We start from the raw sequence: 23687 nt of genomic DNA on the forward strand, positions 1-23687 counted from the left end.
AGAAGGCTTATGTTATTCTCTGTAAAAAATTGTGCTTTGCTGCTGTTAGAAATTCTGCTGTATCTTCTATGATCTCATTTAAAACAAATACCTCAACCTTGCCTCTTGAAAACCTTTCAGAAGTAAACAGCCTTGTAGAAGGTTCAGGTTTGTCATCAAAGGGAAATAAGTCTTTGCCTGAACCTGTGGCATCTCAGAATATGTACATGGGATGACTCCTAAACTTGTATTCATTTTGTCTCTAGTACTTCTGATTCTCCTTTGCCTTACTTCCATTTCACATGAGGAACTAAAGCTGAAACTTTGAACTTTAGCAAGTACAGAGTACCATGTTTATTAATAGAACAGGGCTACTAGGCCAGTAGTGTGAGTGCTGAGCAACTGATCCATCTGTTCCTTAAAATGTTGGTTTGGTTATCCCTACCTGGTGTTTTCTGAGTGCACACACATATATCTTGTGTTTCCAGGTTGCTTTTAGTTCCACTTTTTCTGCTGGCTAAAGAGGAGTTTGAATCCTCAGGTTTCTCTGACTGAGCTTCTTCTATTCTAGATGATTCAAGCTGGAGCTGAAAGTCTTGGAGAATTAAAATGGTGTTGTTTGTTTTTTCAAGGAGCTGAAGGACTCAAGTGGGTAAAAAAAGAAAAAGAGATTCATTTTGATAGTAAGCAAACTGTGAAATTCCTAACAGGCTCTTCAAAATTCAGGGCTCATGCTGTGCCTGTTTGGGCTCTTGTGGTGTGTGCACAGAGCATGGGTGTTCTTCCCTGCAGGCAGCAGATGCTGTTTGTTTTGAGTGTGCCCTTTGGTACTCACTGCAGGCAGAGTCTACTACACCAATACATCACTGAGGTCAGGGATCCTTCAGAGGGGAAGGGAAGGATGACAAAGAAGAAGACAAAATAAGGCAATAAGGAAACATAATGAGAAAGAAGAACTCTTGTAATCACAGTTTTGCAGCTTTTGCTGCCTTTGTTGTTGAAAAGATTGGCATGTAAAATGAGAAGCTGGGCTGCTGCTCATGAGCTGGTTACCTTGTGGGAGTTCAACTATGAGACTTTTTCTCTCTCTCTGTTATTTTTGGGTTTGTGTTTTTACAAAGGAAGGTTTGCTGTGACACTGGTTTTGTCCAGCCATTGGCCTTGGTCCCGTTTCCCAGTTTGACGACTACTCTTTTAGTCCCTATTTTCACAGCTGTTGGAATGATTAGGCTGTAGATGTCAGGGAGGGAAAAGGAAATAGCAGTAAATCTTGTTTAATGTATAGGCATTTTAAAGCATGAAGCATTTGTCCAAACACTATTGTTCAATTCCTCTGCTTTTGCATTTTTTCTCGAATACTTTGTCACGCTGCGGCCTGACTCTGTCCTTCTCCTCCCTTCCTCTTATCTTCCTTTGTATCTTGGATATGACAATGACAGAACAGAGGAGGAAGTTTACTTTTATTCCCCAGTGGGTCTAACAGCTGGATCACACGGAGCAGCCTGTTTGTTCCCTGCTGCAGCTGTGACTTGTCCCCACAAACAGCAAACTGCCACCAGGAATCTGGAGATTTCGCTGTTTACAAGCTGCTTGTCTCTCCTGTACATTCCTGTTTCTATTCTTCTGGTTTAATGCCTATTTTTGGGTAAGGCACAGCTTGCATTTACTTTTAAGCGCCTTGAATGAATTACAGTGCGGTGTAACTGAATTAATTAGGTGTCTCTAAAGAGGCTGTGATTAAATTGCCAGTTATCTCAGACTGGCATTACAGGATGCCTCTCTGTGTTTGGGACTATGTGAGCAAGCCTTTCTTTCCTCCATCTTTTTAAAAAGTGTATCACTGTGTTATTGTTCCAGTCATTGTGGTCTGGAAAATAACCACCTGTAGGGTTAACACAGCTGGGAATGGAGGGCAAGGAAAACCTGCCCTGCTTCAGATGTAGTGCAGATGGCTTTTTCTTCTTTTTTTCCTGCCAGCTCACTTAACCTGCCCATCACAGACAGCCTGCAGGTGGAATGGGAAGAGTTTTCCCAGTGTACACATAATTCTGGTTGACCCCACATTATGCACATGTGTGGGAAAAGGAGCTGTGAAAAGTGCCTGCCTGCTCCCTCCCTTTTCCCCATAAAATAACAGGCCTTCCACTTCCAAATGCTTATTTTTAACACATGCTGGTGCCTCTGGTTTCCCTGTGAGCCTGCTCATCTGTTACAGCTGTTAAAACCCCAGCTCCAAACACAAAACGTCATTCACCCGTAACTGTCCATGGGCCTTGTTTGGGATCTGCATGCTCAGACCTTTCAAGCTGTTCTTTTTAAGACTGGATTTCTTTTTTTCTTAGTCTTTTTCCTCCTGTCTTGTTTGATTTTCACATGTTTTTAGACTTCCATAGTAGTGATGTTTACAGAGGAACAACTGCAACAGATGTTTATAGCTCAGTAATGGTTTGGATTTTGATTTATAGTGAATAGCATAACTTAAGCATTTTTTTCCCCTGATTGACAGGAGGGAGTGTTTGCCTTATTTCATCAAATATCATCTCATATGTTATGTTCTAACTACTGTCACTGCCCTACTTAGGGTTCAAACTTACTTAGGGTTCAAGCTTCCTTGAATATTTCCAGCTACCTGGTCTGAAAGCCACATTGTTGCCTTGAGTTTTACTATTCATTGCAATTATTTTAGTTTCTTCCAAACTGATTTCTCTGCAAATTTTTGTGTTTCTCTCTGACTGCCTCTATTTCTATCCATTTTTTATGAACTGACCAGAAAGAAGCACTGTATTTCTGTTTGGTCTAAAATGAACTGATGTTCCAATGCCTTTGTTCACTCACTGATGAATGCTGGTCCCTTTGGTGACTGTGGTTCTTCTAAGAGAGGTCTTCACTGAGTTGGCCTCAGGGCTCCTCCAGGCTTTTATTGAGAGTTGACCTTATTTAGAGCTCTTCAAAATAGTATAAATAAATATTACCATGCAGATAACCCTGAAATGAGTGCTTATTATTGCATAGGACTTAAAAGTCCAAAAAATAGGACCAATGAATGAGTGGGTTTTGGCCTCAATTTTTGGGGTGTTTTCTCTGAATCAGATGGGCTTACCAATGCTATTTACAAAGCATGTAGAATTTGGTGAATTTGTAGACTTTTCCAGTCTCTCTGGAAATTTCAAAGGTGCTTAGTTCTGTGAGAGCCCAGCCAGTATAGCCTATATACTACAGCCTATACTGAAGTTTGCTTAGGCCTGCCTTGGTATCCTTGAGTATAGCACTGATGTTGTACATGTCAGCCCCTGGCTGGCAGCAGTGCAAAAGCTGAAATATTAGCAAGCTGCTGCCATTTTTCCTTTGTCTCTCTTAAGATTGGCAGATTTCCCAGTAGAGGTGATTTTTTTTTTTTTTTTGGAAAAACATGCTCCTCTCTTTAAAAAATGAGTATAAACTGGTCTTTGGGAAGTTTTGCCCTGTTCTCCAGGGGCATTTGTGGCCATGGTTCTGGCACTGGTGGAGAGAATAGAGAAAACCAAAACGTTTGAAGAACAAAGAACATCTTTGTGTGTACTTCAGCCTTAGTTCTTCATGAGCTCTCTGAAATTACATGTTACTCATTAGGCTTATTCATCTGACTGTCTTCTCAAGACCCTTCCCTGTCTGCTCCCTGCTGTAGTGTGTAACCACTCTCTGTCTTGCACGCCACCAGTACTGCCCACAGACTTGTTCCTGCAGCACTTGGCAGGTCTGGGAGTCTTTAATTCCTTTCAGTGTAGAGCTTTGCAGAGTGACAAAGCCCACAGCATTCAGGTGTGGGGGGTGTTGCTTCAGGTACAGCCCCAAGCTTAAAGAAGCCCTGCTGGAAACTCCCTTCCCTTCAGTGTCTTGAGCTGTGATCTCCCCTAGAGCAAGTGGCCATGAGTGCCCTTTGGCTACCTGCTGTGGCACGGAGCTGTGCACACCTCCTCTCAAACCCAGCCCTCACCTCATCGCTTGACTCCACGGGTGGAGTCACACCGAGCTGGGAAAACGTGAGAAAGGATGGGCAAGGAAAACCAGGCACCTTTAATCAAGTAGGTTTGATATTAAAATAAGTGTTTTCTGAGTTGCCTGGAGTTTCACACTCAAGGGAGGCTATACAAAATTCAAAGATGTAGTTTAACTGTTTGGCAGTCTCTCTTTAACTGGTAACATCTCTTTTTCTCAAATTTTTGCCCCTGGCAGTCAATAAAACAAATTGAGGCTAATTGAATAGGAGCCATATGTGTGATAATTAATTGGGAATGTATTCTGATTCAGTGCTCTGTAGTTCCCTGCCGAGTTAAAGATGCAGTCACAACTCCAGTTCACTGAATCTTTCTAAGAGGACAGAGTAAAGACAGAAGGGAGACATCAGAAAGGGAAACCATGCTGAGATCAGGAGGAACACAAGTAGAGATCAAAACTGTAAGTGGCATAAATGAAAAGGGAAAAAGGTGGGTGGGCAGAAAGGAAAAGGCATGCAGTGAAAAATCTGAGGGGGTAACCCAACAGACGTGGGTAAGCAGGAACTCAGACCTACAAAGGAGAAGAAATCATGAGCATGATAGAGGAGGACTTCTAAATATGTATTTAGAAAGGAATGCAACAACAGGACATAATAGACAATAATGGACCCCCATCAGAAATAGGGCCCATGTAATGTTTTAAGGGCATGTGTGGATGGATATACAATGGCACTAAAGATTTATAATGCTGTTTATCTAATCATTAGCTTCCAAATTATGTAAATCCAATGAGATCAAGTTCACTCATGAAATTTCAAATCATGTCAAATATTGGAAACCCCTTGAAATGGGTTGTCTGAATTTCCATAAGAATAAGTGTTCTCAGCAAGTGTTCACCCATTCACTTGGATAATGTAGATCACGTCCTGTCTTGGATTTAACTGAATCAAACATTTAGGGGCAAGCTGAGGTTCAGAGTAATAACCCTAAGCCTTACATTCAAGGAAATCCTAATTCAAGCAACTTTTGTCAAAATGTGAAAGCTGGTAAAGCTGAGATGCAGGAGGAGATGTTCAGCAGGTGTAACCTTTCTAACTGAGGTGAAACGTTGTGCCCAGGCAGTGGCAGGGAGCAGTTCATGCTGCAGCATGCTTGGGTCTCCTGGTACACAAAGATATGCACTGGACTTTCATTGCCTTGGGGCTTGTAAGAGCAAAATGTAAACCATCTCCTCTTTCTGAGATAGTGCAAAATGCAGAATTGTGTCACCACTGCTACTGAGAATTGCCTCTGAAACGTTGTGCTAGTTGGGAATAGGTAAATACTGGATGAAAGCTAGTGGGATTTTTTTTTTCTTTTAAGTCCTTTGACTAGCAGTGTTTGCTCTCAAAATATCAGAGATGTTTTCAGTCTGAAGAGTACTGTAGAGGATACCAAGATGAATTCTGTAAATTATTAACATTCTCAACAGTTCTTGCAGTAAAAAAACCCCAGAGGTATTGAAAGTTATCCCTCTTTTAGATTGAATTTTACAACTGCACAGTAGCAGTAAGACTTTTGTTGTTCTTCAGCATAGTGTCACTGATGCTGCATTTGCATGTTTGCAGCACTGGAATGACTTGGTTAGCTTCTGTTTTGCCTTCTTGCATCTTTTGGTGAGAAACACGGATATGGAAAACCCTGTAGTGAACTAAACTAGTATTTATGATACAGGCTTTCATTGGAAGACCAGTCTTTGTCTAAGTCTTGTATTTCCTCATACTTTCTTGCCATCTCTTCTTTCTAATTTTATTATTAATCAGTCACATTGAGTCTGAAAGTGAGAAAAATATCTGAAATATATGCCATTTTAATATTGCACACTGAAAGAGCATGAAAACACTGTTATCAGCAATAAAAAATATCAAGAATAAATTCTGATATACCTTGTTATCCTTTCTTCCTTTTATGATGTTTAAACAATGTTTCTCTCTTTGTGTGGAGTAAAGGAGAAAAACATCTTGGCCTCATTTGCTCAAGCAGCTCCCAACATTTGTTTTGGTTTTTTTTTCCCCCTTGTCTGTTCTCACTCTCTCTAGTGAAAACTTCACCAGGATATTTCTCATCACCTCTTTTCTACTCTCCAGCTCCTTGCAGTTTCTCAGGCTTTTGCTGCTTCACTCCTAGGCCCATGAGTGCAGAGCCCAAGTGGATCAGTCCTGTGGAGCTCTTTGCCCAGGGATGGGCTCAGTGTAGTACCTTTCCTATAAAGTTTGTGTTGGCTCATGATGGGAACAACAGATGAATGACACCCATATGTACTATTTCAGATACCTGTGTTTGTGTAATGTCATGAACACATTTGCTTTTAAATTAAAAGCCCTTCTTTCAGCTGCAGACAGCCAGGTCCAGCTATGAAGCAGAGTCCTGGGTTAAACCCCATCCTTAGATGAATGTTAGAATCCTGACCTTTTTTACATCCTCAAGAGTGCACACAAAAAAACTGCACAGTTGCATTATCTTTTCACTTACAAAGCTTATTCTATTGCATAGCAAAAAATAATCCTAAGATAGTAATTGAATGTCTTTTAAAATAAAAAGCACACTTAGGGGGAATGAAATTAAATAAGACAAAAGCAGGAATATTGATGACATTTTAGTAAAGCATTAGTGAGTATTTTAAAGTACACAGATGCTTAAATCACCTGGCTTACAAATAAGAGGTGAATTCCCCAGCTAAGCCTTTGAATGTCAGAGCACTAAGGTGGGCTGTTTAACCTATATTTGGGCACTCAGCTTTTGATCTCGAGTTCACACCTCACATTTTCATCCCCCTTTCTGTAGAAGTACAGAATCTTCCAGACAGGTGTTGGAATATGCCAAATAAACTGAGTGATCTCAGCAGATGACTCTGGTTTTAACACCCACTTAAACAACAAAACCAAACCAAAACATCAGAAAACATTAAAACAAACAAACAAAAAACCCAAACAAACCCAAGAAGCCTCAAAATCAGTTATAAAAACTTTTTTAAGAAAGCAAAGAAACTCTAAGAACAGGAAGACCTTTCTGTGTTTTAAAAGGATGCTTTAACAGAGCTCTCTTTAACAACTGGGACTGTTCATACCTTAGCCCTCCCCTGGTTTCCTAGCGTGCAATCAAAGCCCCTTTTTATTGTTGTTATATTTATTGTTGTTAGATGAAACAATGGCCCAGTCAGGGAAGGAGAGAAGGAAGAAAGCATAAAAATAAAAATCAGAGTGAGTGATCAGGAAGGAAAAATTGTGTTCATTTTTAAGAGATCCCTATTTCTTAATGTGAGTAAAACCCAAGTTTATGTTCCATGCAGCTGCCCAGAAGATTTGGGCAGAGTCATGCATGAAGGGGCTGTCAGCCCTTGCTGTTAAAACCACACTGAAATCATTCTGTCCTTTAGATGAAATTGATTTAAAACTACTTCAGTATCCTTTCCCTTCCAATTAATACCATTGTTTTTACCTCTGGTGTCCTTCAAATACTGATGGGTGCCTGCTTATTCCGCCATGCTGTTCTCCTCCTGCCTCACATTGTAGACAGCTGCTACTGTGTTTTTAATGCTAAGCCTTTCTTTATAGAGCCAGCAGCATTAGGCATGCACATGAAAATACTGAAGTTTTTTTTTCCAGAATCCCATGAATAATCATAGGGTTGCAGCACGTAGTTTCTCTCTTTTAAATTTGCCTGTTAGATGTCGTTGAAGTGTGGATTAAAATTCATTGGACACAAACAAAGAAAAACTTTGGATCAACCCTAGAAAGGCATCTCTGCATCTCCCAGAGGGAAACTGCTTTTCTTTGTTTTGTTCTCTTTCAAAGTAGAGATCTTCTACACAGCAGGAATCCTGGAAATCTTGAATTTGTGTTTTGGGGAAATAATCAGCAGCAGGGCAGATAGAACAGCTGGAATTTCATTTTGATCTTCTAGAAATAATGATTTATTTAGCATCATCAAATCAGCAATGATTTATTTATTTTCCTCAATTTACCTGATTCTCAATATACTCTGTATATTCCCCAGACTTCCTTGATCCCCCTCAGCCTTTTTTCTATCTTTCTAAGGAAATATGGAAACTAAGTGTGAGAAGAAAGTCTTTCCGGGCAATATGTTTGGGAGTATAGGAAGTGACCTAATTTTTTTGCAAAAGGAAGCAATAGTTTTAATGACATGAGCAGTGCTACACAAACCAGTGGGTTATCTCAGTGTCCATGTAAATGGGAAATTAAAAGAGCATGAGATAGATATTTCAGGAACTAAGCAGGATGTTGACTTTGAAATTGCTGAAGACTCAGCTGAAGACAGTCCAACACAATCACTTTTTCTCGAGGGTAATTGCTGGAGGAACTCTGCTTGGTTTGCATAGAATAATGCAATTCGGGAAGAAATTCAATTACTGAGATAATTATCACATTGGATGAGTGGTAACAACCAAATATAAAGTAAGAGGCCACTGGAGGAAAGCCCAAATCAACTACTAATCCCAAAAGTTCACAGTGAGAGGTCCTGGTTGAGAAGTAAAGGTGTTGCTGATTTGATTGTTAGGTGTAGTGGATTATAGTTTAATCCAGTGCAAATTCCCATTGCTTTCAAGAAGATACCAACACAGCTTTGATTCCTAATAATTGTAGAAGACTTTTAAAACCCAGAATTGATTACTGGACAGCATTTATTCAACTAAGCTGAATTTCAGCACTGAAGTTTGCTTTATAAACTGTCTATATTAGTTTTGGTCTTAAAAAAATGAAATAAAATTATGCCTCATAATAGCTGCATAAAGATTTGAGTTCTAGTTGTGTCTGAAAAGGTAAATTCTTGTCTCATGTCCCAGGGCTTGTATTTTAGCTGCTCAAACAAAGCCTTAATGGGGCCTGGTTTTATTTTGTTTTGTTTGGGTTTTTTGCTTGTGAGAGCTGTTCTACTTCCTTCCCTTTTTCCCAGTCAGGCTGCATCATTTGAATTGTGTCCCAAAGCGCTTGTGATTTTCCCTGATTGTTTCATGCATCTTTCTGTCAAAAGAAAAAATAAGAGGGGGAGGGGAAAGAAGTAGACCCAGAGCTGCATGCTGGGCAAAAGGATTCCTGTTTATTGTAGATTAGAAGTTCCTGAAGTATTGGTTGATTTTATGGGTCTCAAAAAGCCTGCACAACAGAAATGGTAAGAAACTGGGGTAAAGAATAGCATAAACTTTTACCTTACATTACCACACTGATTTCAGAGGCACTGAAAGTTAATAAAGCATCTCATAATCTTAAAATATACACGTTTGGAAATCAGCAGTGCTTCTCTGCTGAGTATAGAAAATTGATTGAATTCCACAACCTAATGTTTATGCTTACTCTTGCATATGCAGGTGGATATATATCAGGGTGAAAGAATTCTGACAACCTTTTTAAAGTAAAATGATTCTTTATATTCTGAACTGCTTAGAAGGCACTTCCCCCCAGTGTCATTTTCTGTTGAATAGGAAATGATAATTGCAGTTGCAATGAGCTGGGCCAACCAGAAACAGGAAGATAATACCTCCAATAAAATGTTAATCTATGTAGATAATATACTAATATTAATTAAAAATAATTTTAATTAAGACTCTTATTTTTTCAATCATACTTTTTGCAAGGTAGAGAATGTGTCTTTTTAAGGAAAAAAAATCACTTGCTTTTGGTAGGAAGTAGAAATAAAGCAAATCTGCTCCTCTTCTGTCTCCCACATGGAAACCTGTGTGTAATTTTTCTGTTGGTCAGTTTTCCACAACATTTTTGGGGAGGCTGTGGGGAGTGGATGAAAAGAGTTTGTAACATGTCAGTGGCATCCTTCTCCCAGTTGGATTCAGCATGAACTTAAACACAAAATCCTGGAAATCACTACTGAGTCTGTGCTGTGTTTCAAAGACAACGTTGTCTTTACACCATCCTTTTCCAGTGTTATTTAAGCTGTTTGAAAACCTCCCTTAGAAGTGATCCCTCTTTGGTGCCATCTTCCTTGGGGCACATTTGCAGTTTCCACAGTGAGTAGTTCAATTCAGGCTGTGCAGGTTGACTGGCCAATTCCAGCCTGTTCAAAATCTCCTCTGGGCCCTGTGTTCCCCACACCATGAGCCAGACCCCAGCCAGTGCCACCCAGCCATGCCAATCTCACTGCAGCTCCACCAAGGACACCATGATGGACACCCCTGGGTGTCTCCCTTGGATCCCATCCATTGCCAGAGAAAGTGGTGCTGTGGCTTTTCTCCCCTGTGCTTGCAGGCTTTGGTACACAGGGCCCTTGCCACTGTCACACGTGACCAAATGCTGACTGCTGTTTGGGCCTTTTCCTGGTTTTGCTTTAATCTCATTTTCCAAGGAATCAGAGATCATATTTACATATTTTATCATTTATCATATTTGATAGATAGGTCTTCTGTTAAGGCTAGTGATTGAGGGCAAAACTTTTGAGGCAATATTTTCAATGAAGTGTCCTGAAATCCTTATATACCCATGCCAGAGCAGTATTTCAGGGAAAATGGTGTTTACTATAACATTTTTATTAGCCAGAGTTCCACTTTTATCCCTAAGTACCCCATGGTACTTGGGAGATGCTTTGCACTTGGTGTTGAATATCCCTACTCACCATAACAATCATTCTCTTCTGTTTAACACATGCTGGCCCACATTGATTTACTCATTCCTTATTTTCTGACTTTAATGGTGTCTTTTGTTACAGTTAGTAGTAAAAGCTCAATCCAATCTACCTTTTTAGTTGCTTTCTCTTTTGTAATAATTTTTCCTGTGTTGTTTATATTCCACTGCTGCAGTGAAAATACTGAATAGGGAATGTGCCATTCATAAGGGTGACAGGGTTAGTGCCTGTATGAACTAAGGCCCTCTAATTTACCCTTTTTCAAGCAATAAGAATGACCAGGGACTCTCCTGTTACTGCCTAGCTAAATGTGAAACTAAGTAAAGTATTTTTGTAATGTTTTTTTTTCCATAGATGGTAAACACCCATAGAAACATTTTCACCCAAAGAAAACTCCTTTAGTTCAGCTGTTTTCCTTAAGGTTTAGAAGGAAAGAAAGTCTGATTAAATATTTTTTCTATTCACTGTTTTGGTGGCACCTGGCTGATCAATTTCTATTTCGGAGCCAGTTCAATTATTGAAGTACATAGTGTTGTATCAGATGCCAAATTCTGAATGGACTGTGCCCCACAAGAAGGAAAATTGGCAGAAGGAGTGTGCTGATAAGCTACAATATCAATAGCAGTACTGACCTGAAATAACCATATATGCCTGATGAATGGATTACTGTGAACTGCCTAATTATATCAACACAAAATGAAGAGATGTGTTAAAGGAAAAAAGTGTTTATTGTGAGAATTGTTTATTTAAAAAAAAAAGAACTAGCTGTAAATATGTCTTTATTTCCAGCACCAAAAGATCAGACCATTCCAACACCAGACTGGCAATTCAGATCGAAAAGGATGCAGGTATGGCTTGGGAGTTCGTGTGTCTTGCTTGATTTGCAAAATGTGATGTACTTGCAGTGGTGAGGCTTTGCTGGGAAAGCTGAAGAGATGCAAAGGGTTTGAATGTTGTGTGTACAAACCAGAGCATTTTAAATTTAGCAGAGCACCAGTTTGAGTCGTGTGATGAGTAAATTTACTGCTCAGTTATGTGTAGCTGATCAGACAGAGAACTGCTGGGCTGCCAATTGCTTGGTTAATTATAATATTGGTGTTTGTGTGGAATATGCATCAGGCACCCTAGCTAGACTCAGAGGTCAACTGTGGGCAGGGAAAGGTTTTGGGAAAAAAGCAGCAAGTTAGTGGTGGCCCTACCACTGAGCAGTTTGGGCTGACAGGTATCTCCTCTTGCCTGGAGAGAAACCTTTCTGAGAGGGGGAAGAAGTTGGAAAACTTGCAAGAGGAAGAAGTAGGAAAGATGGTGGTCTGCTCTGCTGGGTATCTGTGCATTAAATGAGCACCAATTCATGGCCATGCAAAGCAACTTCCCAGGCCACACTGAGTGGTTCCTGTGAGAAGGGAAGTGAGAGCAGTTTTTGGCACCTCAGTGGACACAGAGAATGTGTGGTACATCAGCTGGCACTCTTCGGTGCCTGGTGGGACAGAGCCGTTTTTGGGGGGAACTGATCCCAGTGTCTCGTGCTGAAATCCCATCCCAATGAGAGAGACCAAGGTTTCATATATGTGTTCTTCCAAGGTTCCCTATATGTGTTCTGTGGCAAATTTTATCTTGCCTCTGAGATGGCAGGGGTTGTATTGGGAAGTTGGACATTTACATTTTAATTATGGCTGGTTTACCCCCCCTCCCCATCCCTTTTGTCCTTATCCATTACATCAGTAACATGAATAAATACATGTCTTCAAGCAGAAATTTATGTAATCCAGGTTGTCCAAGGAGGCAAGATAGGTATTAATAGTTTGAAGCACGAATGGTGGTTTTTAATTATTTCTCATTTAAGGCAGGGAGCTAAGATTTTTCCTAAGGCCATTTTGTCACCTCATAGCAGTGACCTTTAGCATTATTATGTATGCTAATAAGTGAATTATGTTTTAAACCCTGTAGCACAAGAAAAGCATTCCTTTTGTGTATGCTTAAAAGACTCATTTTTTGGCTTGCTTAAATTTTGACCAAATACAGTCCTGAAGGTGCACAGGTGAGTGTGTCTGCATGGACATGGGCACACACAGACAGACCTACCAGGGCTGGGTGTGTAATGGCCATGGGCACAAAAAGCAGAGTAGTTGCAGGCCCTCCCCTCCTCTGGTGTCAAGGAGCAATTTGTATGGGAAGCCATAGACTCTGCAAGCCTCATCTTATGGGTTTTTTCTCCTCCATGTAAGATCTCCTCCCAAATATGTACAAACAAAAAAATGCATGACTGCCTCTACATCAGTATCCACACACACTCGCATGCATACAAATACACCTACAAAATATTGGTTTGTAAATGTGTTTGTGCACCAGCATTTTAAGAGTATTGAAGGTGGGACACTGATGCACTACAGAAGAGAAAAGCAGTTCTGTTGTCAAGCATATATTGTGTTAAAGAGTAAAAGCACAGGGCAATACCATGTTGGATTGTGTGGCACCATGGTAGCATATGTGAGGGGTTCAGTCCTTTTCACAAATCACCATCATAAAGTGCTCCTTTTCATCCAGTTAAAGGCCATAGATCTTTAGGAGATTACACTTCTAGATTGTGATGGGGTGTTGTTCACCTGGGCATTTGGTCCAAGCCATGTGCAATTGAACAGCTACTATTTTTAAATTGGTAGCAATTCTGGTGATGCATGTTTCATGCTTACTCAGTATACTCAGTAAAATCTTTTAAAATGAGTATCCTTATCTTGAGTGCTAACAGATTCTTCATGGACAAAGCCTTGAAAAATTCCTGGAGGACTAGAAGGAAAAAAATCCCAACAAAATTATTGGTGTCTCTATGACCAAAGTATTTGAAAATCTCTGAAAAAACATTCAAATTTAACTACATGTAAAGTAGTTATAATGATGTGAAGTAGTAATGATTTTTGTTTCTTTACATTAGGAATAGTATATAGGCATTAACTTAGCATTGCAGAGATTTTTAGTGGAGTGAAGAAATTCTTACTGTTGTAAATCATGGAGGTTATTTGATTGAGTCTGAAATACGTGTTATCACTAATGTGATCTTCTATCTACAATATTGCTCATATTAACCTGATTTTTTGAAGGACTACCTAAGAAATGTAGATTGTGTAAAGTATCAGGAAGATATCACCTAGCTAGAGGAAGCAGATTTAAGTAGGAATGAAAAAGAACATAAAATGTAATGCAGAATGGTGTTGTATAATTTTTTTTTTTACAAATGTCTGTTGCTCTGGTTGTAGGAAATGATGACAATAATCTCAACTCCATTTTTTACGAGCATCTGACAAGATCTCTGCAAGAGTCTCTTTGTGGAGATTTGATCCTGGGCCGCTGGGGAAACTACAACACAGGAGACTGTTTTATTCTGGCATCAGATTATTTAAATGCCTTTGTGCACTTGATTGAAATTGGAAATGGCCTTGTCACCTTTCAGCTCAGAGGGCTCGAATTTCGAGGTAAGGATCCGTGATGATTTCAATAGCAACAAAACCAGCAATAAATCCTATCTGTCTTTTTAATCTATCACAATTCTACAGTAGGACCGAGAGTTTGAGGACCTTTCTCTTTCTACAGATGCTTGTCTGTCTGAAAGCTTGATACTTCTTTGTGTCATTATATGAATGTTGTTTTGAAATCTAGATGTTAAGAAATTTGGAGCCATGTTCTGCAGCATCATAAGACTTCCAGAAAGAAGGCTTGTTGAGTGCTTTGCTTGGTTCACAGATCTTTTGAGTAATGCTTAGTTACTTTCTCAGATTATTTATTTTCCTCCATAACTATGAAAATTGGAGTTGTTCTTAAAATTTTTCAACCTGAAACACCTTGTCTTTGAGAAACAAACAAACAAAAGACCCAAAACCAAAATAAGACTCCTTCCATGGAAAATATCCTATGTCAAACTATGCAAGAAACCAGTGCTGGGATGGTCTCTGTCACACTAGAACAGCAGAGTATAATCAAGGTGACTTTTCAACAAGGTTGAGTGTGAGAAAATAAGCAACAGACTGGCTCTTTGAATCCACTTAAATGTGGGAGGATTAGACTAGGAAATAACATGTGTGGGCTCAAGTCTTGACTCTGTGACAGACTCCATGTAGGATGCTGAACAGGTTGTGGTGAATGCTTTACGTTCACTTTCCTTCCTGTGTAGTGGGGATGAAGATAACACTCTTGTGTCCTCAGCAAAGTTATGTGGAAAGAAAACAGTAAATGCCTGAAACAGCTTGGTATTGTAGTACCTCATGAAATGCCTATTCAGAACAGGTGCAAATTGTGAGGAAAAACAACTGGAAAGGAAGAAAGATCATTTGTTTATCAGCCTTATAATTTCTTGTTGTTTATGATGATTGTTGAGGAATACATGGTCATGCACATGTGGTTCTTAGGCTTACTTCAACTTCCAAGAGGTCTGTGCAAGTATTCTTGTATTCATCTTCTCCTTCGGTGTCCCCAAGGTGAGCAGTGGTGCTGCTGTGTCAGGGATAAGTACTTGCAGTCTAACTAATAGAATTTATCTTTGCTGATCATTTTTGTGTTAAAATAGTTCAGTGTGGGACTTGAAACAAACAGAAGAAAGAAATCTCCTTCCCAGTTAAATTACTGGAGTTTTGTGAGGTGCTTTTATTTTTCCTTGTGCAGTTGTCCCTTACTGGGGGTCCCTCTCTATCATCACTGTCACTAGGCAGTAGAAGTAACGTCAATGTTGGAAACAGATGAAAGCATATGAGAGGATGCTCAAGCCTTGTGCTAGCTGGATAAAAAGATCAGGGCCTAGCAGACAGGCATAATGAACTGGAAGTTGAGTGGGGAACAACTGGATAGTTTCAAAGTGGTTTGAGAAGACTTTCTTTGACGTTGAGCCAGGATCATTCACAGCCAGCAAATGACATTTGGCACTTGGATCTGAGAGCAGAACTCAAAAACTGCAGTGTGCCACCTGTCGAGGTATCTCTGTATTCCCTAAAATCACAGTTTAAGTAATTAAATGTGTCTGAAAATTGACCTTTCCATGCAGATTGTCTAATGCTGTTCAGTGTTAATTTACTGTAGTTAATACTGTTTTACTTTGTGAATAGATCCAGTATGTCTGCCAGCTGCAACAGGTCTTTAAATTCAGCTGGGGCTGAGCCCCACAGCCTCTCATGTCTTTCACAGACTGCTGTTGAGAGCCAGCTGAGTTCTCAAGAGGAATATCCTTTTTCCCAGTCTTTCTTGCACTTCTCTTGGGGAGGCTGGCATCCTGCAAAGCAGCGCCTCTTTCTTACCTGAGTCTTGGATGGGTCTGGACCAAGAGAGCAGCAGCAAACTGAACTGGAAAGTAATGCCAGTTACTGGAGATGGAGAGGAATGGGGAAATGGTGGTTTCACCTAGATTATCTCATCCTCAGTACAAATCTAGTCCCCTATGCCTCCTTACCCTCAAAGTATCACTAGGGGAAGAGACTGCTCAATACTAGAAGAGGAAGTAGTAGGAAATAGGAGAAAAATGGACTGTCTCTCTTCTCTGAACCCACTTGATAATCCTGTTTCAAGAATAAGAAAAAATTTGTGGTTATTTTGTGTCCTCACAGACATCGTATGTAAGGAAGTTTTCTCTGGTCTTCAGAGTGTGTGTTAGAGGAGTTGTTATGGGAACAGAAACTAGGAGTGTGTGTTGCTATTCTGTTGTTTGGCCTGGAACAGAGAAGCTGTGTAGGGTTGAATAAAGGAACTTACCTGAGATAAAACCTGCTCAAACATGTAGCATGTGCTGTGGCCTGTGAGAGCTGAATCCCACTGGACTGTGTGGAATGAGTGCCAGAGAAATCACACAAATTACAAGCCTGCCTAAGGATGGAGCGGGAGAAGCCAAGGAGCCCAGAGGGGAACCAAGCACAAGCCAGATAAGTATGCTTGGACCTGATGGAAACGGTAACAAGAGCCTCATGGACACAAAAGTGTGAGCAGGTAACCTGCTGTGTGCCCAGTGGAGACTTCTTGGGGTGATGTGCTGCCACCAGAGGGTTGTTTGTGTCTCCAGGTAACCCATGAGGGCAGGTGTGCTTTTGATAAACTGTGCTGCAGAACTGTGCCCTTCATGTCTGTGGTTTGGTCCTTCTGCCAGCAAGGAGCTGGGCTGCTCTGGTGGGGCTGCAGGCCACAGTGGTGCCTGGACACTCAGCCACTAGTCTGAGTGAAAGGAGCCAGAGGGGCTGGCCTGAATGCAGAATTTCTCAAGGGGATGTACCAAGACTGTTCAAAGGAAGTTGTGTGAAAGCTGAGACTGAAATTCTGCCTTGGAAGGCATTCTTTGCTCCTTCCCTTGAACAGGATTGCTGCCTGCAGGGGCAGGAAGGTAGAGCAGGTTGCCATCAAGCAGCACCAGGAGACATCTCCTGGATGGACTGGGCATGTTCTTCCCCATTTCAAATCTTGCAAAGGGCTGGTGAATACAGCCTGAATACTGAATACAGTAGGATTTTTTTCTGCAGAAGTGTATGGAACTGCCCTGGAAGAATGGATGGGTTACAAAGTCAAATGGCAGCTATTAAGCACCAGACTCTGCTTTGGGCATCCTGCATTCCTATTTTTAGTTGTCTGGTCACACACTGTTTTTTACAGGGGACCCTAATTCTTTTCATTGTACAGAATGGTTTCCCACAAGGGGGAGAAAAGGGCTAGAGGAGGAACTTGTAATCTGTAATTTCTGAGCTTTGGCTGCTTCATTTCAATTTCAAACAAGTAATTTTAATTGAGGGCCCCAAAAATCTGCTGTTACTTAAATAGGAAATCTGTGTTTGCTTTGGAAATGAGTGAATCACAACAGTGTTCTCTGTGACTGTTTTATGTTTATGACTAAACCAAAAGCAATATTTGCATTGTGGAGCTCTGGATTTTCCTATGCCTGTTTCTCGTGGAGGCAGCTGAAAGGCTGTGCTGGCAGTACTGGTAGTGCCCTAAGAAGGGGTCACAGAGCCTTCTGAATTTAAATGTAGGAGGAGGTACTTGCTGCCCCCCCAGTTTGCAGTCTATCCTAATTGAGGCTTGGCATTGTAAGTGACTGATCCAGATGCTTTTCTAACTGTTTGTAATAGGAGCATTTGTCTCAGCTTTTAAATGAGAAAACAAACCCAACCAAATGCCTGCAGGCACCCTAAGAAGGTGCAGACTGAAAGAAGAGAGTCAGCAAATCTGGGATTCCTTTCATCTGTCTTTAGTCCTGTTTGTATTAAACACCTTGGATGAATTAGTTTTTCACTCTCCCATTCTGTGGACAGAGAGGGGGTGTGCCCCCTTTGTGTCATTCATCCTGAGCATGAAGCAGAGGGGAGGCTGGAGACCTCCAGGCATTGACAGGAAATGCCCAGCTCCTCCCTTGTGGACAGCAAGGAGAAGGTAGAAATGAGCTGAAACTAGGGGAACACTTCCAAGGAGCTGCACAGTGGTGTGAGGGAATTCAGCCCTTCAGTAACTTAACTCTGCTGGGTGTGTTAGACCACAGCAGAATGCTAAAAGCAGCCTGCCAGAAGAAATACATAACATATCATTTAATTTGAAAGGAAGAGATGGGAAAACCCACAGTCAGGGAACAAGCAGAAACAATGTCAGAATATCTCCCTCTCATGAGTTCCCTGTAGAACAAGGGAGGTTTAAAATATTTTCCTGTTTAGTCTGTGTGTCTACAGAGTGTCTTTTGGGAAATATTCATTTAGCATTTCATGAGTAGAAATGACTTACTGATGGTGTTGCTGAAGTCTTCAAGAGCTGTTTTCTAACTCCTGCACAGTATTCTTCAGTCATTTAATGAACTTCTAAATCTTTGCTGTGATCTTTTTTTTTTGTTACTGCATGTTGCACGTGCAATATTCATGCTTCACTTGGAGCTTCATTAGATGGATCAAGGCTCGAAGCACAGAGCAGACACAGATGTAGTTGTACACAGTGGCAGGCAGCTGTGGCAGCAGGATGGGACTGCCTGTGGGGCTCTCTGTGCTTATTTCCCACACAAAATGGTGTAGGAGAGCAGCCAGTGCAGGCTGTGTGCTTTAGGCATGGTACTGATGTCTAATAAGGACAATTCCTCATTTCTGCAGCATGTGTGCATAGTTTTATTACAGTAGCAAGTGCATTACCAGTGTAAGGAATATTTATTTCTGTTTGACTTTTGTTTCTGAAGGCTCTGTAGTCCTAGGAAGAATCATTCTTTATTTAAAGAGTGGTTGCAACTTTTATTTTTTTACAAATCACCTCTTGCTGTTGGGAAATAAAAGTGCCCATGTTCATGGTTTTCCTGAGACCACACTTGTTGTATGTTCAATGTATGTACCAGAATATTAAAAGGTATTGATAAATTATAAAGAGTTCAGAGAAAACCAGCATTTTTTGACACATCCCTTGGGAGAAAAGGTTAAAAATCAAAAGTGCAGTGTTAGTGGGAAAGAACAAAAACTGAGAGACACAATTCTTGGAAATACTAGAAATGTGGACAGAAAGGATGCAAAGGGGTTTCTTTAATCTTGGTGATTTAATTGGGAAGAATAGCATGAAACAGGAAGAGGATACTTTATGTTAAATGCATGAAATCTGTGATGTATAAGCCTTTCTAGGTGTACAATGATGCTCCAACAATGGAAGCTGTCTATAAATTTCAAATAGGCTTAGAACAGTTTCTGTAGCATGTACTGGAATAAATATTTGATGTCTTTTTTCCTTTTTCTTCCTTTCATAATTTTATGTGTGTTTATGGGTGCACTGGAGAAGACTTCTGGAAAGAAGGAAAATGCTAAATGCAGTGCAGCCCCTTTTTACTGAGAAAATATCTTTGCCAAAACCAAAATATTGCCTCCTGCATTGCACTGCAGAAGATGTGACACGAGAGGTTTTTGTGGTATTTCATAGCTGCAAGTTTAACAACAAACATCTTTGGAGAATGCTACCTCTATGTGGCCTTCCTTAGTGTGCCTCATGGGCCAAGAAAAGAAAAGGTTTCTGAGGAAAGAGAATGCCTGTTATTGTAGCAACTGACCTGGTTTGAAAACCAGATTGTTCTTCAGACATACAAGCACCTGATGCAGCTGAAAGCCAAACCACACTTTTATACCTAACTGATGTTTGAGGAATTGATACTGTTTTTTAAGTCCTGAATTTTTATTTGAAACAAGCAGAGACTATCAGAACCTATAAATTACTGCTCTTTATCCCAGTTCCACAAGCAAAAGAGCAGGAAGGAGCCAAAAAGTTGCAGGTTTCCAGAATGTGTCTAAATCAGAGGTTCATGATTTTCCATTTGTGAGCTCAGTTCACTCCTCTTTGATGTATTTGGTTTTTTGTGTTTCCAGAGCCATATCTGATGTGTGTTTCAGTAGAGGATGGTCTTCCAATGGCCATAATTATGCTCACTGTGCTTTTTTTTCTCTGATAACTTATTGCTTGTTAAACTGCTATCCTGAACAGAAAAGAAATGCTGGTTGAGAAGAAGCCTTATCCATCAGAATTGGGGAATACTTGGATTTGCAGCATAAGCTTGTTGAAGCAGGGCCAGATAATTCTACTGTAATGCATTTATTGGTAAGACATTCTTGTGTTTGGTTTTGCCAAACCCAAGGATGGGCAACCAGGTGTTTTTCTGGAGTCATCTGTGAGGAGACCTCTGCATGGCTTAGGAAAGGAGTTACCCTGGGCATGAGCCCTTTCTGTGTAGATTTGCACCTTGCTTGCTTATTTGTCAGCAGTCTTCATTGCTCAAGCTCTTGCTACCTTCAGCCACAATAATTAGTCCCTGTTCTCGATATGTTGTAAAACTGAAGTGTTTTATGGAAATTAAAACTGATCCTAGGACACTTCTAATATGTGGCTGTGTAATGGATTTTTCTTTCTGGCCTCTCAGATCCTGGAAAATGCTTTTCACTCCCTGAGTTTTCAAAATTTAATTCAAAAGCACACTGTGGTTTCAGCCTTTAATTCTAGAAGGCTGGGTGATCATTCAGTTAGGTGTATTTTATCCTTTTGAAGCAAGATTAGTCTTCAGTTTCAGTTTTCTCATTTCCATTTAGGTCAAATTGTTCTGGCAGAGCACAAGTCTGTCCTCAAATCCTGATGCGTCAGGAAAATACAAAGAGCTCCAAGTTCTCACCCTGGCTTTCTCCTGAGCTCACACAGGCTGACCTTGCTTTGTTCAGCTGGCACATTTTTTTTACATTGATGGACTTGTGGCACCTCTCCAACGTTAGATATCTTACAAATGAATTGGTCTCATCTATACTAGCAAGGGTCAGAGTGAATGACTAAACTTGAGTGAAGTGCATGAGATTATTTTCCTTCTACTGCAGAAAGAAGTGTAAAAGAATGTTTTCCCTCAGATTTTGAAATTACTAATTACTACTGAAAACATTTTCCTGTATTTTAATATTTAATGGTACTACACTTAATTATATTGCAGAAGTGAAGTGCATGTTCTGTTCCCTGCTCTTTGGTTTTATGAATAATTCTCTCAGAGTTGCTTGAACTTGCTAATTTCTTGAGAAGTAATATAAAAATTGTCATTTAAATCATCAGCTTATAGCACATACAAAAAAAGTCCAGGGCCAGCGTTCTGTAAAAGACACAAATGCTTGACTTCATTTACTGTGTCCTGTCCCTTCTGGCTCAACTGCTGTAAAGCTGAGCACGTGCTCTCAGTCTCTGTGGTACCAGTGTCTGGAGTAATGAACCAAAAAGGATTGATGTATGCACTGGTAAATGAAATTTTACAGTAAAATGCCAATCTGGCATTGAAGTCCAGCCAGTGCATTGAGGACTAAAGCAAGGCTCCATTAAAGATGAGAGGAAATTACTGGCAGCTGTTCCAGAACTGACTGCAGGAATTAGGAGGGAACCAACATGTGTTTAAGCATCAAGCCTGAATGTTGTCTTTGTGGGCTTGAGTTCTTTTACTAGATGTTGTTTGGAAATACTAATCAGCAGGAATGAGGATTTGGTGTTTTGTCAGAGCACTGGCCATGGCTCAGGTTACACCTTTAAAATGAAGAGGCACACCCCAGATGCTCCACAAGCAGTGAGGACACCAAATCCCCAAGGTGGTAGTGCCCAAGTCCATCAAACATCTTTTGTTAATCAAGGGCTTGTTTGCCAGATGTTAAAGAGCACAACCCTTGATTTCATTCTTTGGAATAAATCCATAAAACAACCACATGAGCTCCTTTAGTTGTTTCCCATAGCTTTTGTAATAACACAGTTCTTCTTTGAATGACTCTTGCTCCTCAAGTTCAACATTGATTGCATCCCCTGTAGTATAATTTTAACTCTGGCTGATTAAAATTACCTAGCAAAGACAACTTGGAGGCATTTTAACCTGTAGAATTAGCTAAGAATACAAATAATGTTCTGGCATCATCTTCTATTTGCTATGTATGTAAAGACAGTTTCCTTTAAACATTGAGGGTCTCTTGAATTCACCTTTTCTTTGCCTTGCCAGCCTTCTTGGCCCTGTGTTTTACACAATATGTCTCCTAATAAAACTAGTAATTACAGAAACTGCAGTAATAATATTCAGCATTTGTTGAAAGAGGTAGTAGAGAGAGTAAAGCCTTCCATAGAAATAAAATTTGATATTTCCATACCAAAAGAAAAGAAAATACAAATATTTACATAGACTGGGAAAGGGCATCTTTAAATCCCATTGTTGTAGAGGGATCAGGGACAATTGTTTATTGTGTTTTTCATTCTCCATCACTTGCAAACATTTGGCAATACTTATTTTTGCACCTGGGATGAAGATGGATCTTCTCTTAAAATCAGTGTAATACTGGAAGACCTTTAAACTTTCAAAAATAAACATAACAGCATGGAGCATTTGTTTTACTCTTTTCAAGCAATGTACAAAGGAATGTTTTCCCTACTTCAGTTTGAGTACTACGTCTTCTGACTTGATTTCACAGAAGCATCTGCTGACCCAGAGCAGTTCTTGGTTTTTTGCTGTTGAGCAGTAAGTGTTAATTCATGTAGAAATCTGTGAAATATGAAGCAGAAGTAGTCCAGTTCATGTCCAGTCCAACTGGAAATGTCAGCCTAATAGGTCATGTTTTGTACTTGGCAGTATTGAAAGGCAAGATGTTTATATTTGGATGACCTGAAGACTTTTAAGAATTTTTCATATTTTATATCCCTGAAGTCTAAGGAGGAATGCATATCAGTGTGTGAGCAACACTGGGTTCACAGTGCAAATTTTCATTCATGGCAAACTGAACAGAAAATACTGGAATATCCTGAATCTTTGCCCTCCATCTCTGAGGGCTACGATCCTGTTTTTTTTTCCTTTGGATTTTTCTGTTCTTTTTTACTTGTATGTTTTGCTTGCTGCACACATTTTAGCAGATGCACAGGCAAAAAAAGAAGTGATAACCCATACTTCAGCATATTTTGTTGTGTTTTGAAAGGTTTTTGTTAGTGAGGAGAAAGGAATATTCTAGATGCTACTTCTGTTGATACAAACTGAAGGTTGGTCACAGGTTGTTGACCAGAGCGTTGTGATGGGACTGGAGCAGACAGCTGGGGGCAGTTGTCATCATGCTCCACAGAAAGGCCTTTGGGATGCTGCCCTGCTCCAGGCTCTCTTGGGGTGCTGGCAGACTGCAGGGAATTGAAGCTGGCACTGTGTTCTTTCCTGGCTGAATGTTCAGGTATGAACACAGCCAAATTCTTCTCCCATTTACAGTGACACACCAGGTCTGTTGGTCCTGTGGGGAGGGAGCTGTCTCACATCTTCCTCTCCTGTTGAGTCTGTTTAGCAGTTGCTGGAGTCAGCAGTCTGTGGGGTGATACTGAACCTCTGGCAGAAGGCCTGTGCAAGATGTGTAACTTGCATCACAGGAGATGCCCTTGAAAGATGGTTTATGTACAAACTCAGTGGGGACTAAGTTCTGCAGCAGTAACCCTATGGAGAGTAAATTTTAAAAAGAAGCATAGATCAAGAACATAAAACTTACATATTTTGAGAGTACTGGGGAGAGCACATGGGCATCTGCCTCAGTTTTTATTAGTAGTGCCCTACATAGTATAGAAACTGCATTCATAGATTTCAAATCCACAAGGGCTCAGCTTGACCATCTAGTGAGC

The 23687-nt window shown here is 40.3% G+C and overlaps 1 protein-coding gene across 2 annotated transcripts in view; it reads left to right on the top strand.

Moving 5' to 3' along the window:
* The window catches only part of PCNX2 (pecanex 2), a 153137-nt gene that overhangs the window by 98717 nt on the left and 30733 nt on the right, over positions 1-23687 (top strand). For both annotated transcript variants that reach the window (XM_077175595.1, XM_077175596.1), the window contains 2 exons: positions 11373-11431; positions 13835-14050. In XM_077175595.1, the coding sequence (XP_077031710.1) occupies positions 11373-11431; positions 13835-14050 (275 nt within the window). The remainder of the gene's footprint in view (positions 1-11372; positions 11432-13834; positions 14051-23687) is intronic.

This window comes from Agelaius phoeniceus, chromosome 3 (assembly GCF_051311805.1).
Source record: "Agelaius phoeniceus isolate bAgePho1 chromosome 3, bAgePho1.hap1, whole genome shotgun sequence".
Taxonomy (NCBI): Eukaryota; Metazoa; Chordata; class Aves; order Passeriformes; family Icteridae; genus Agelaius; species Agelaius phoeniceus.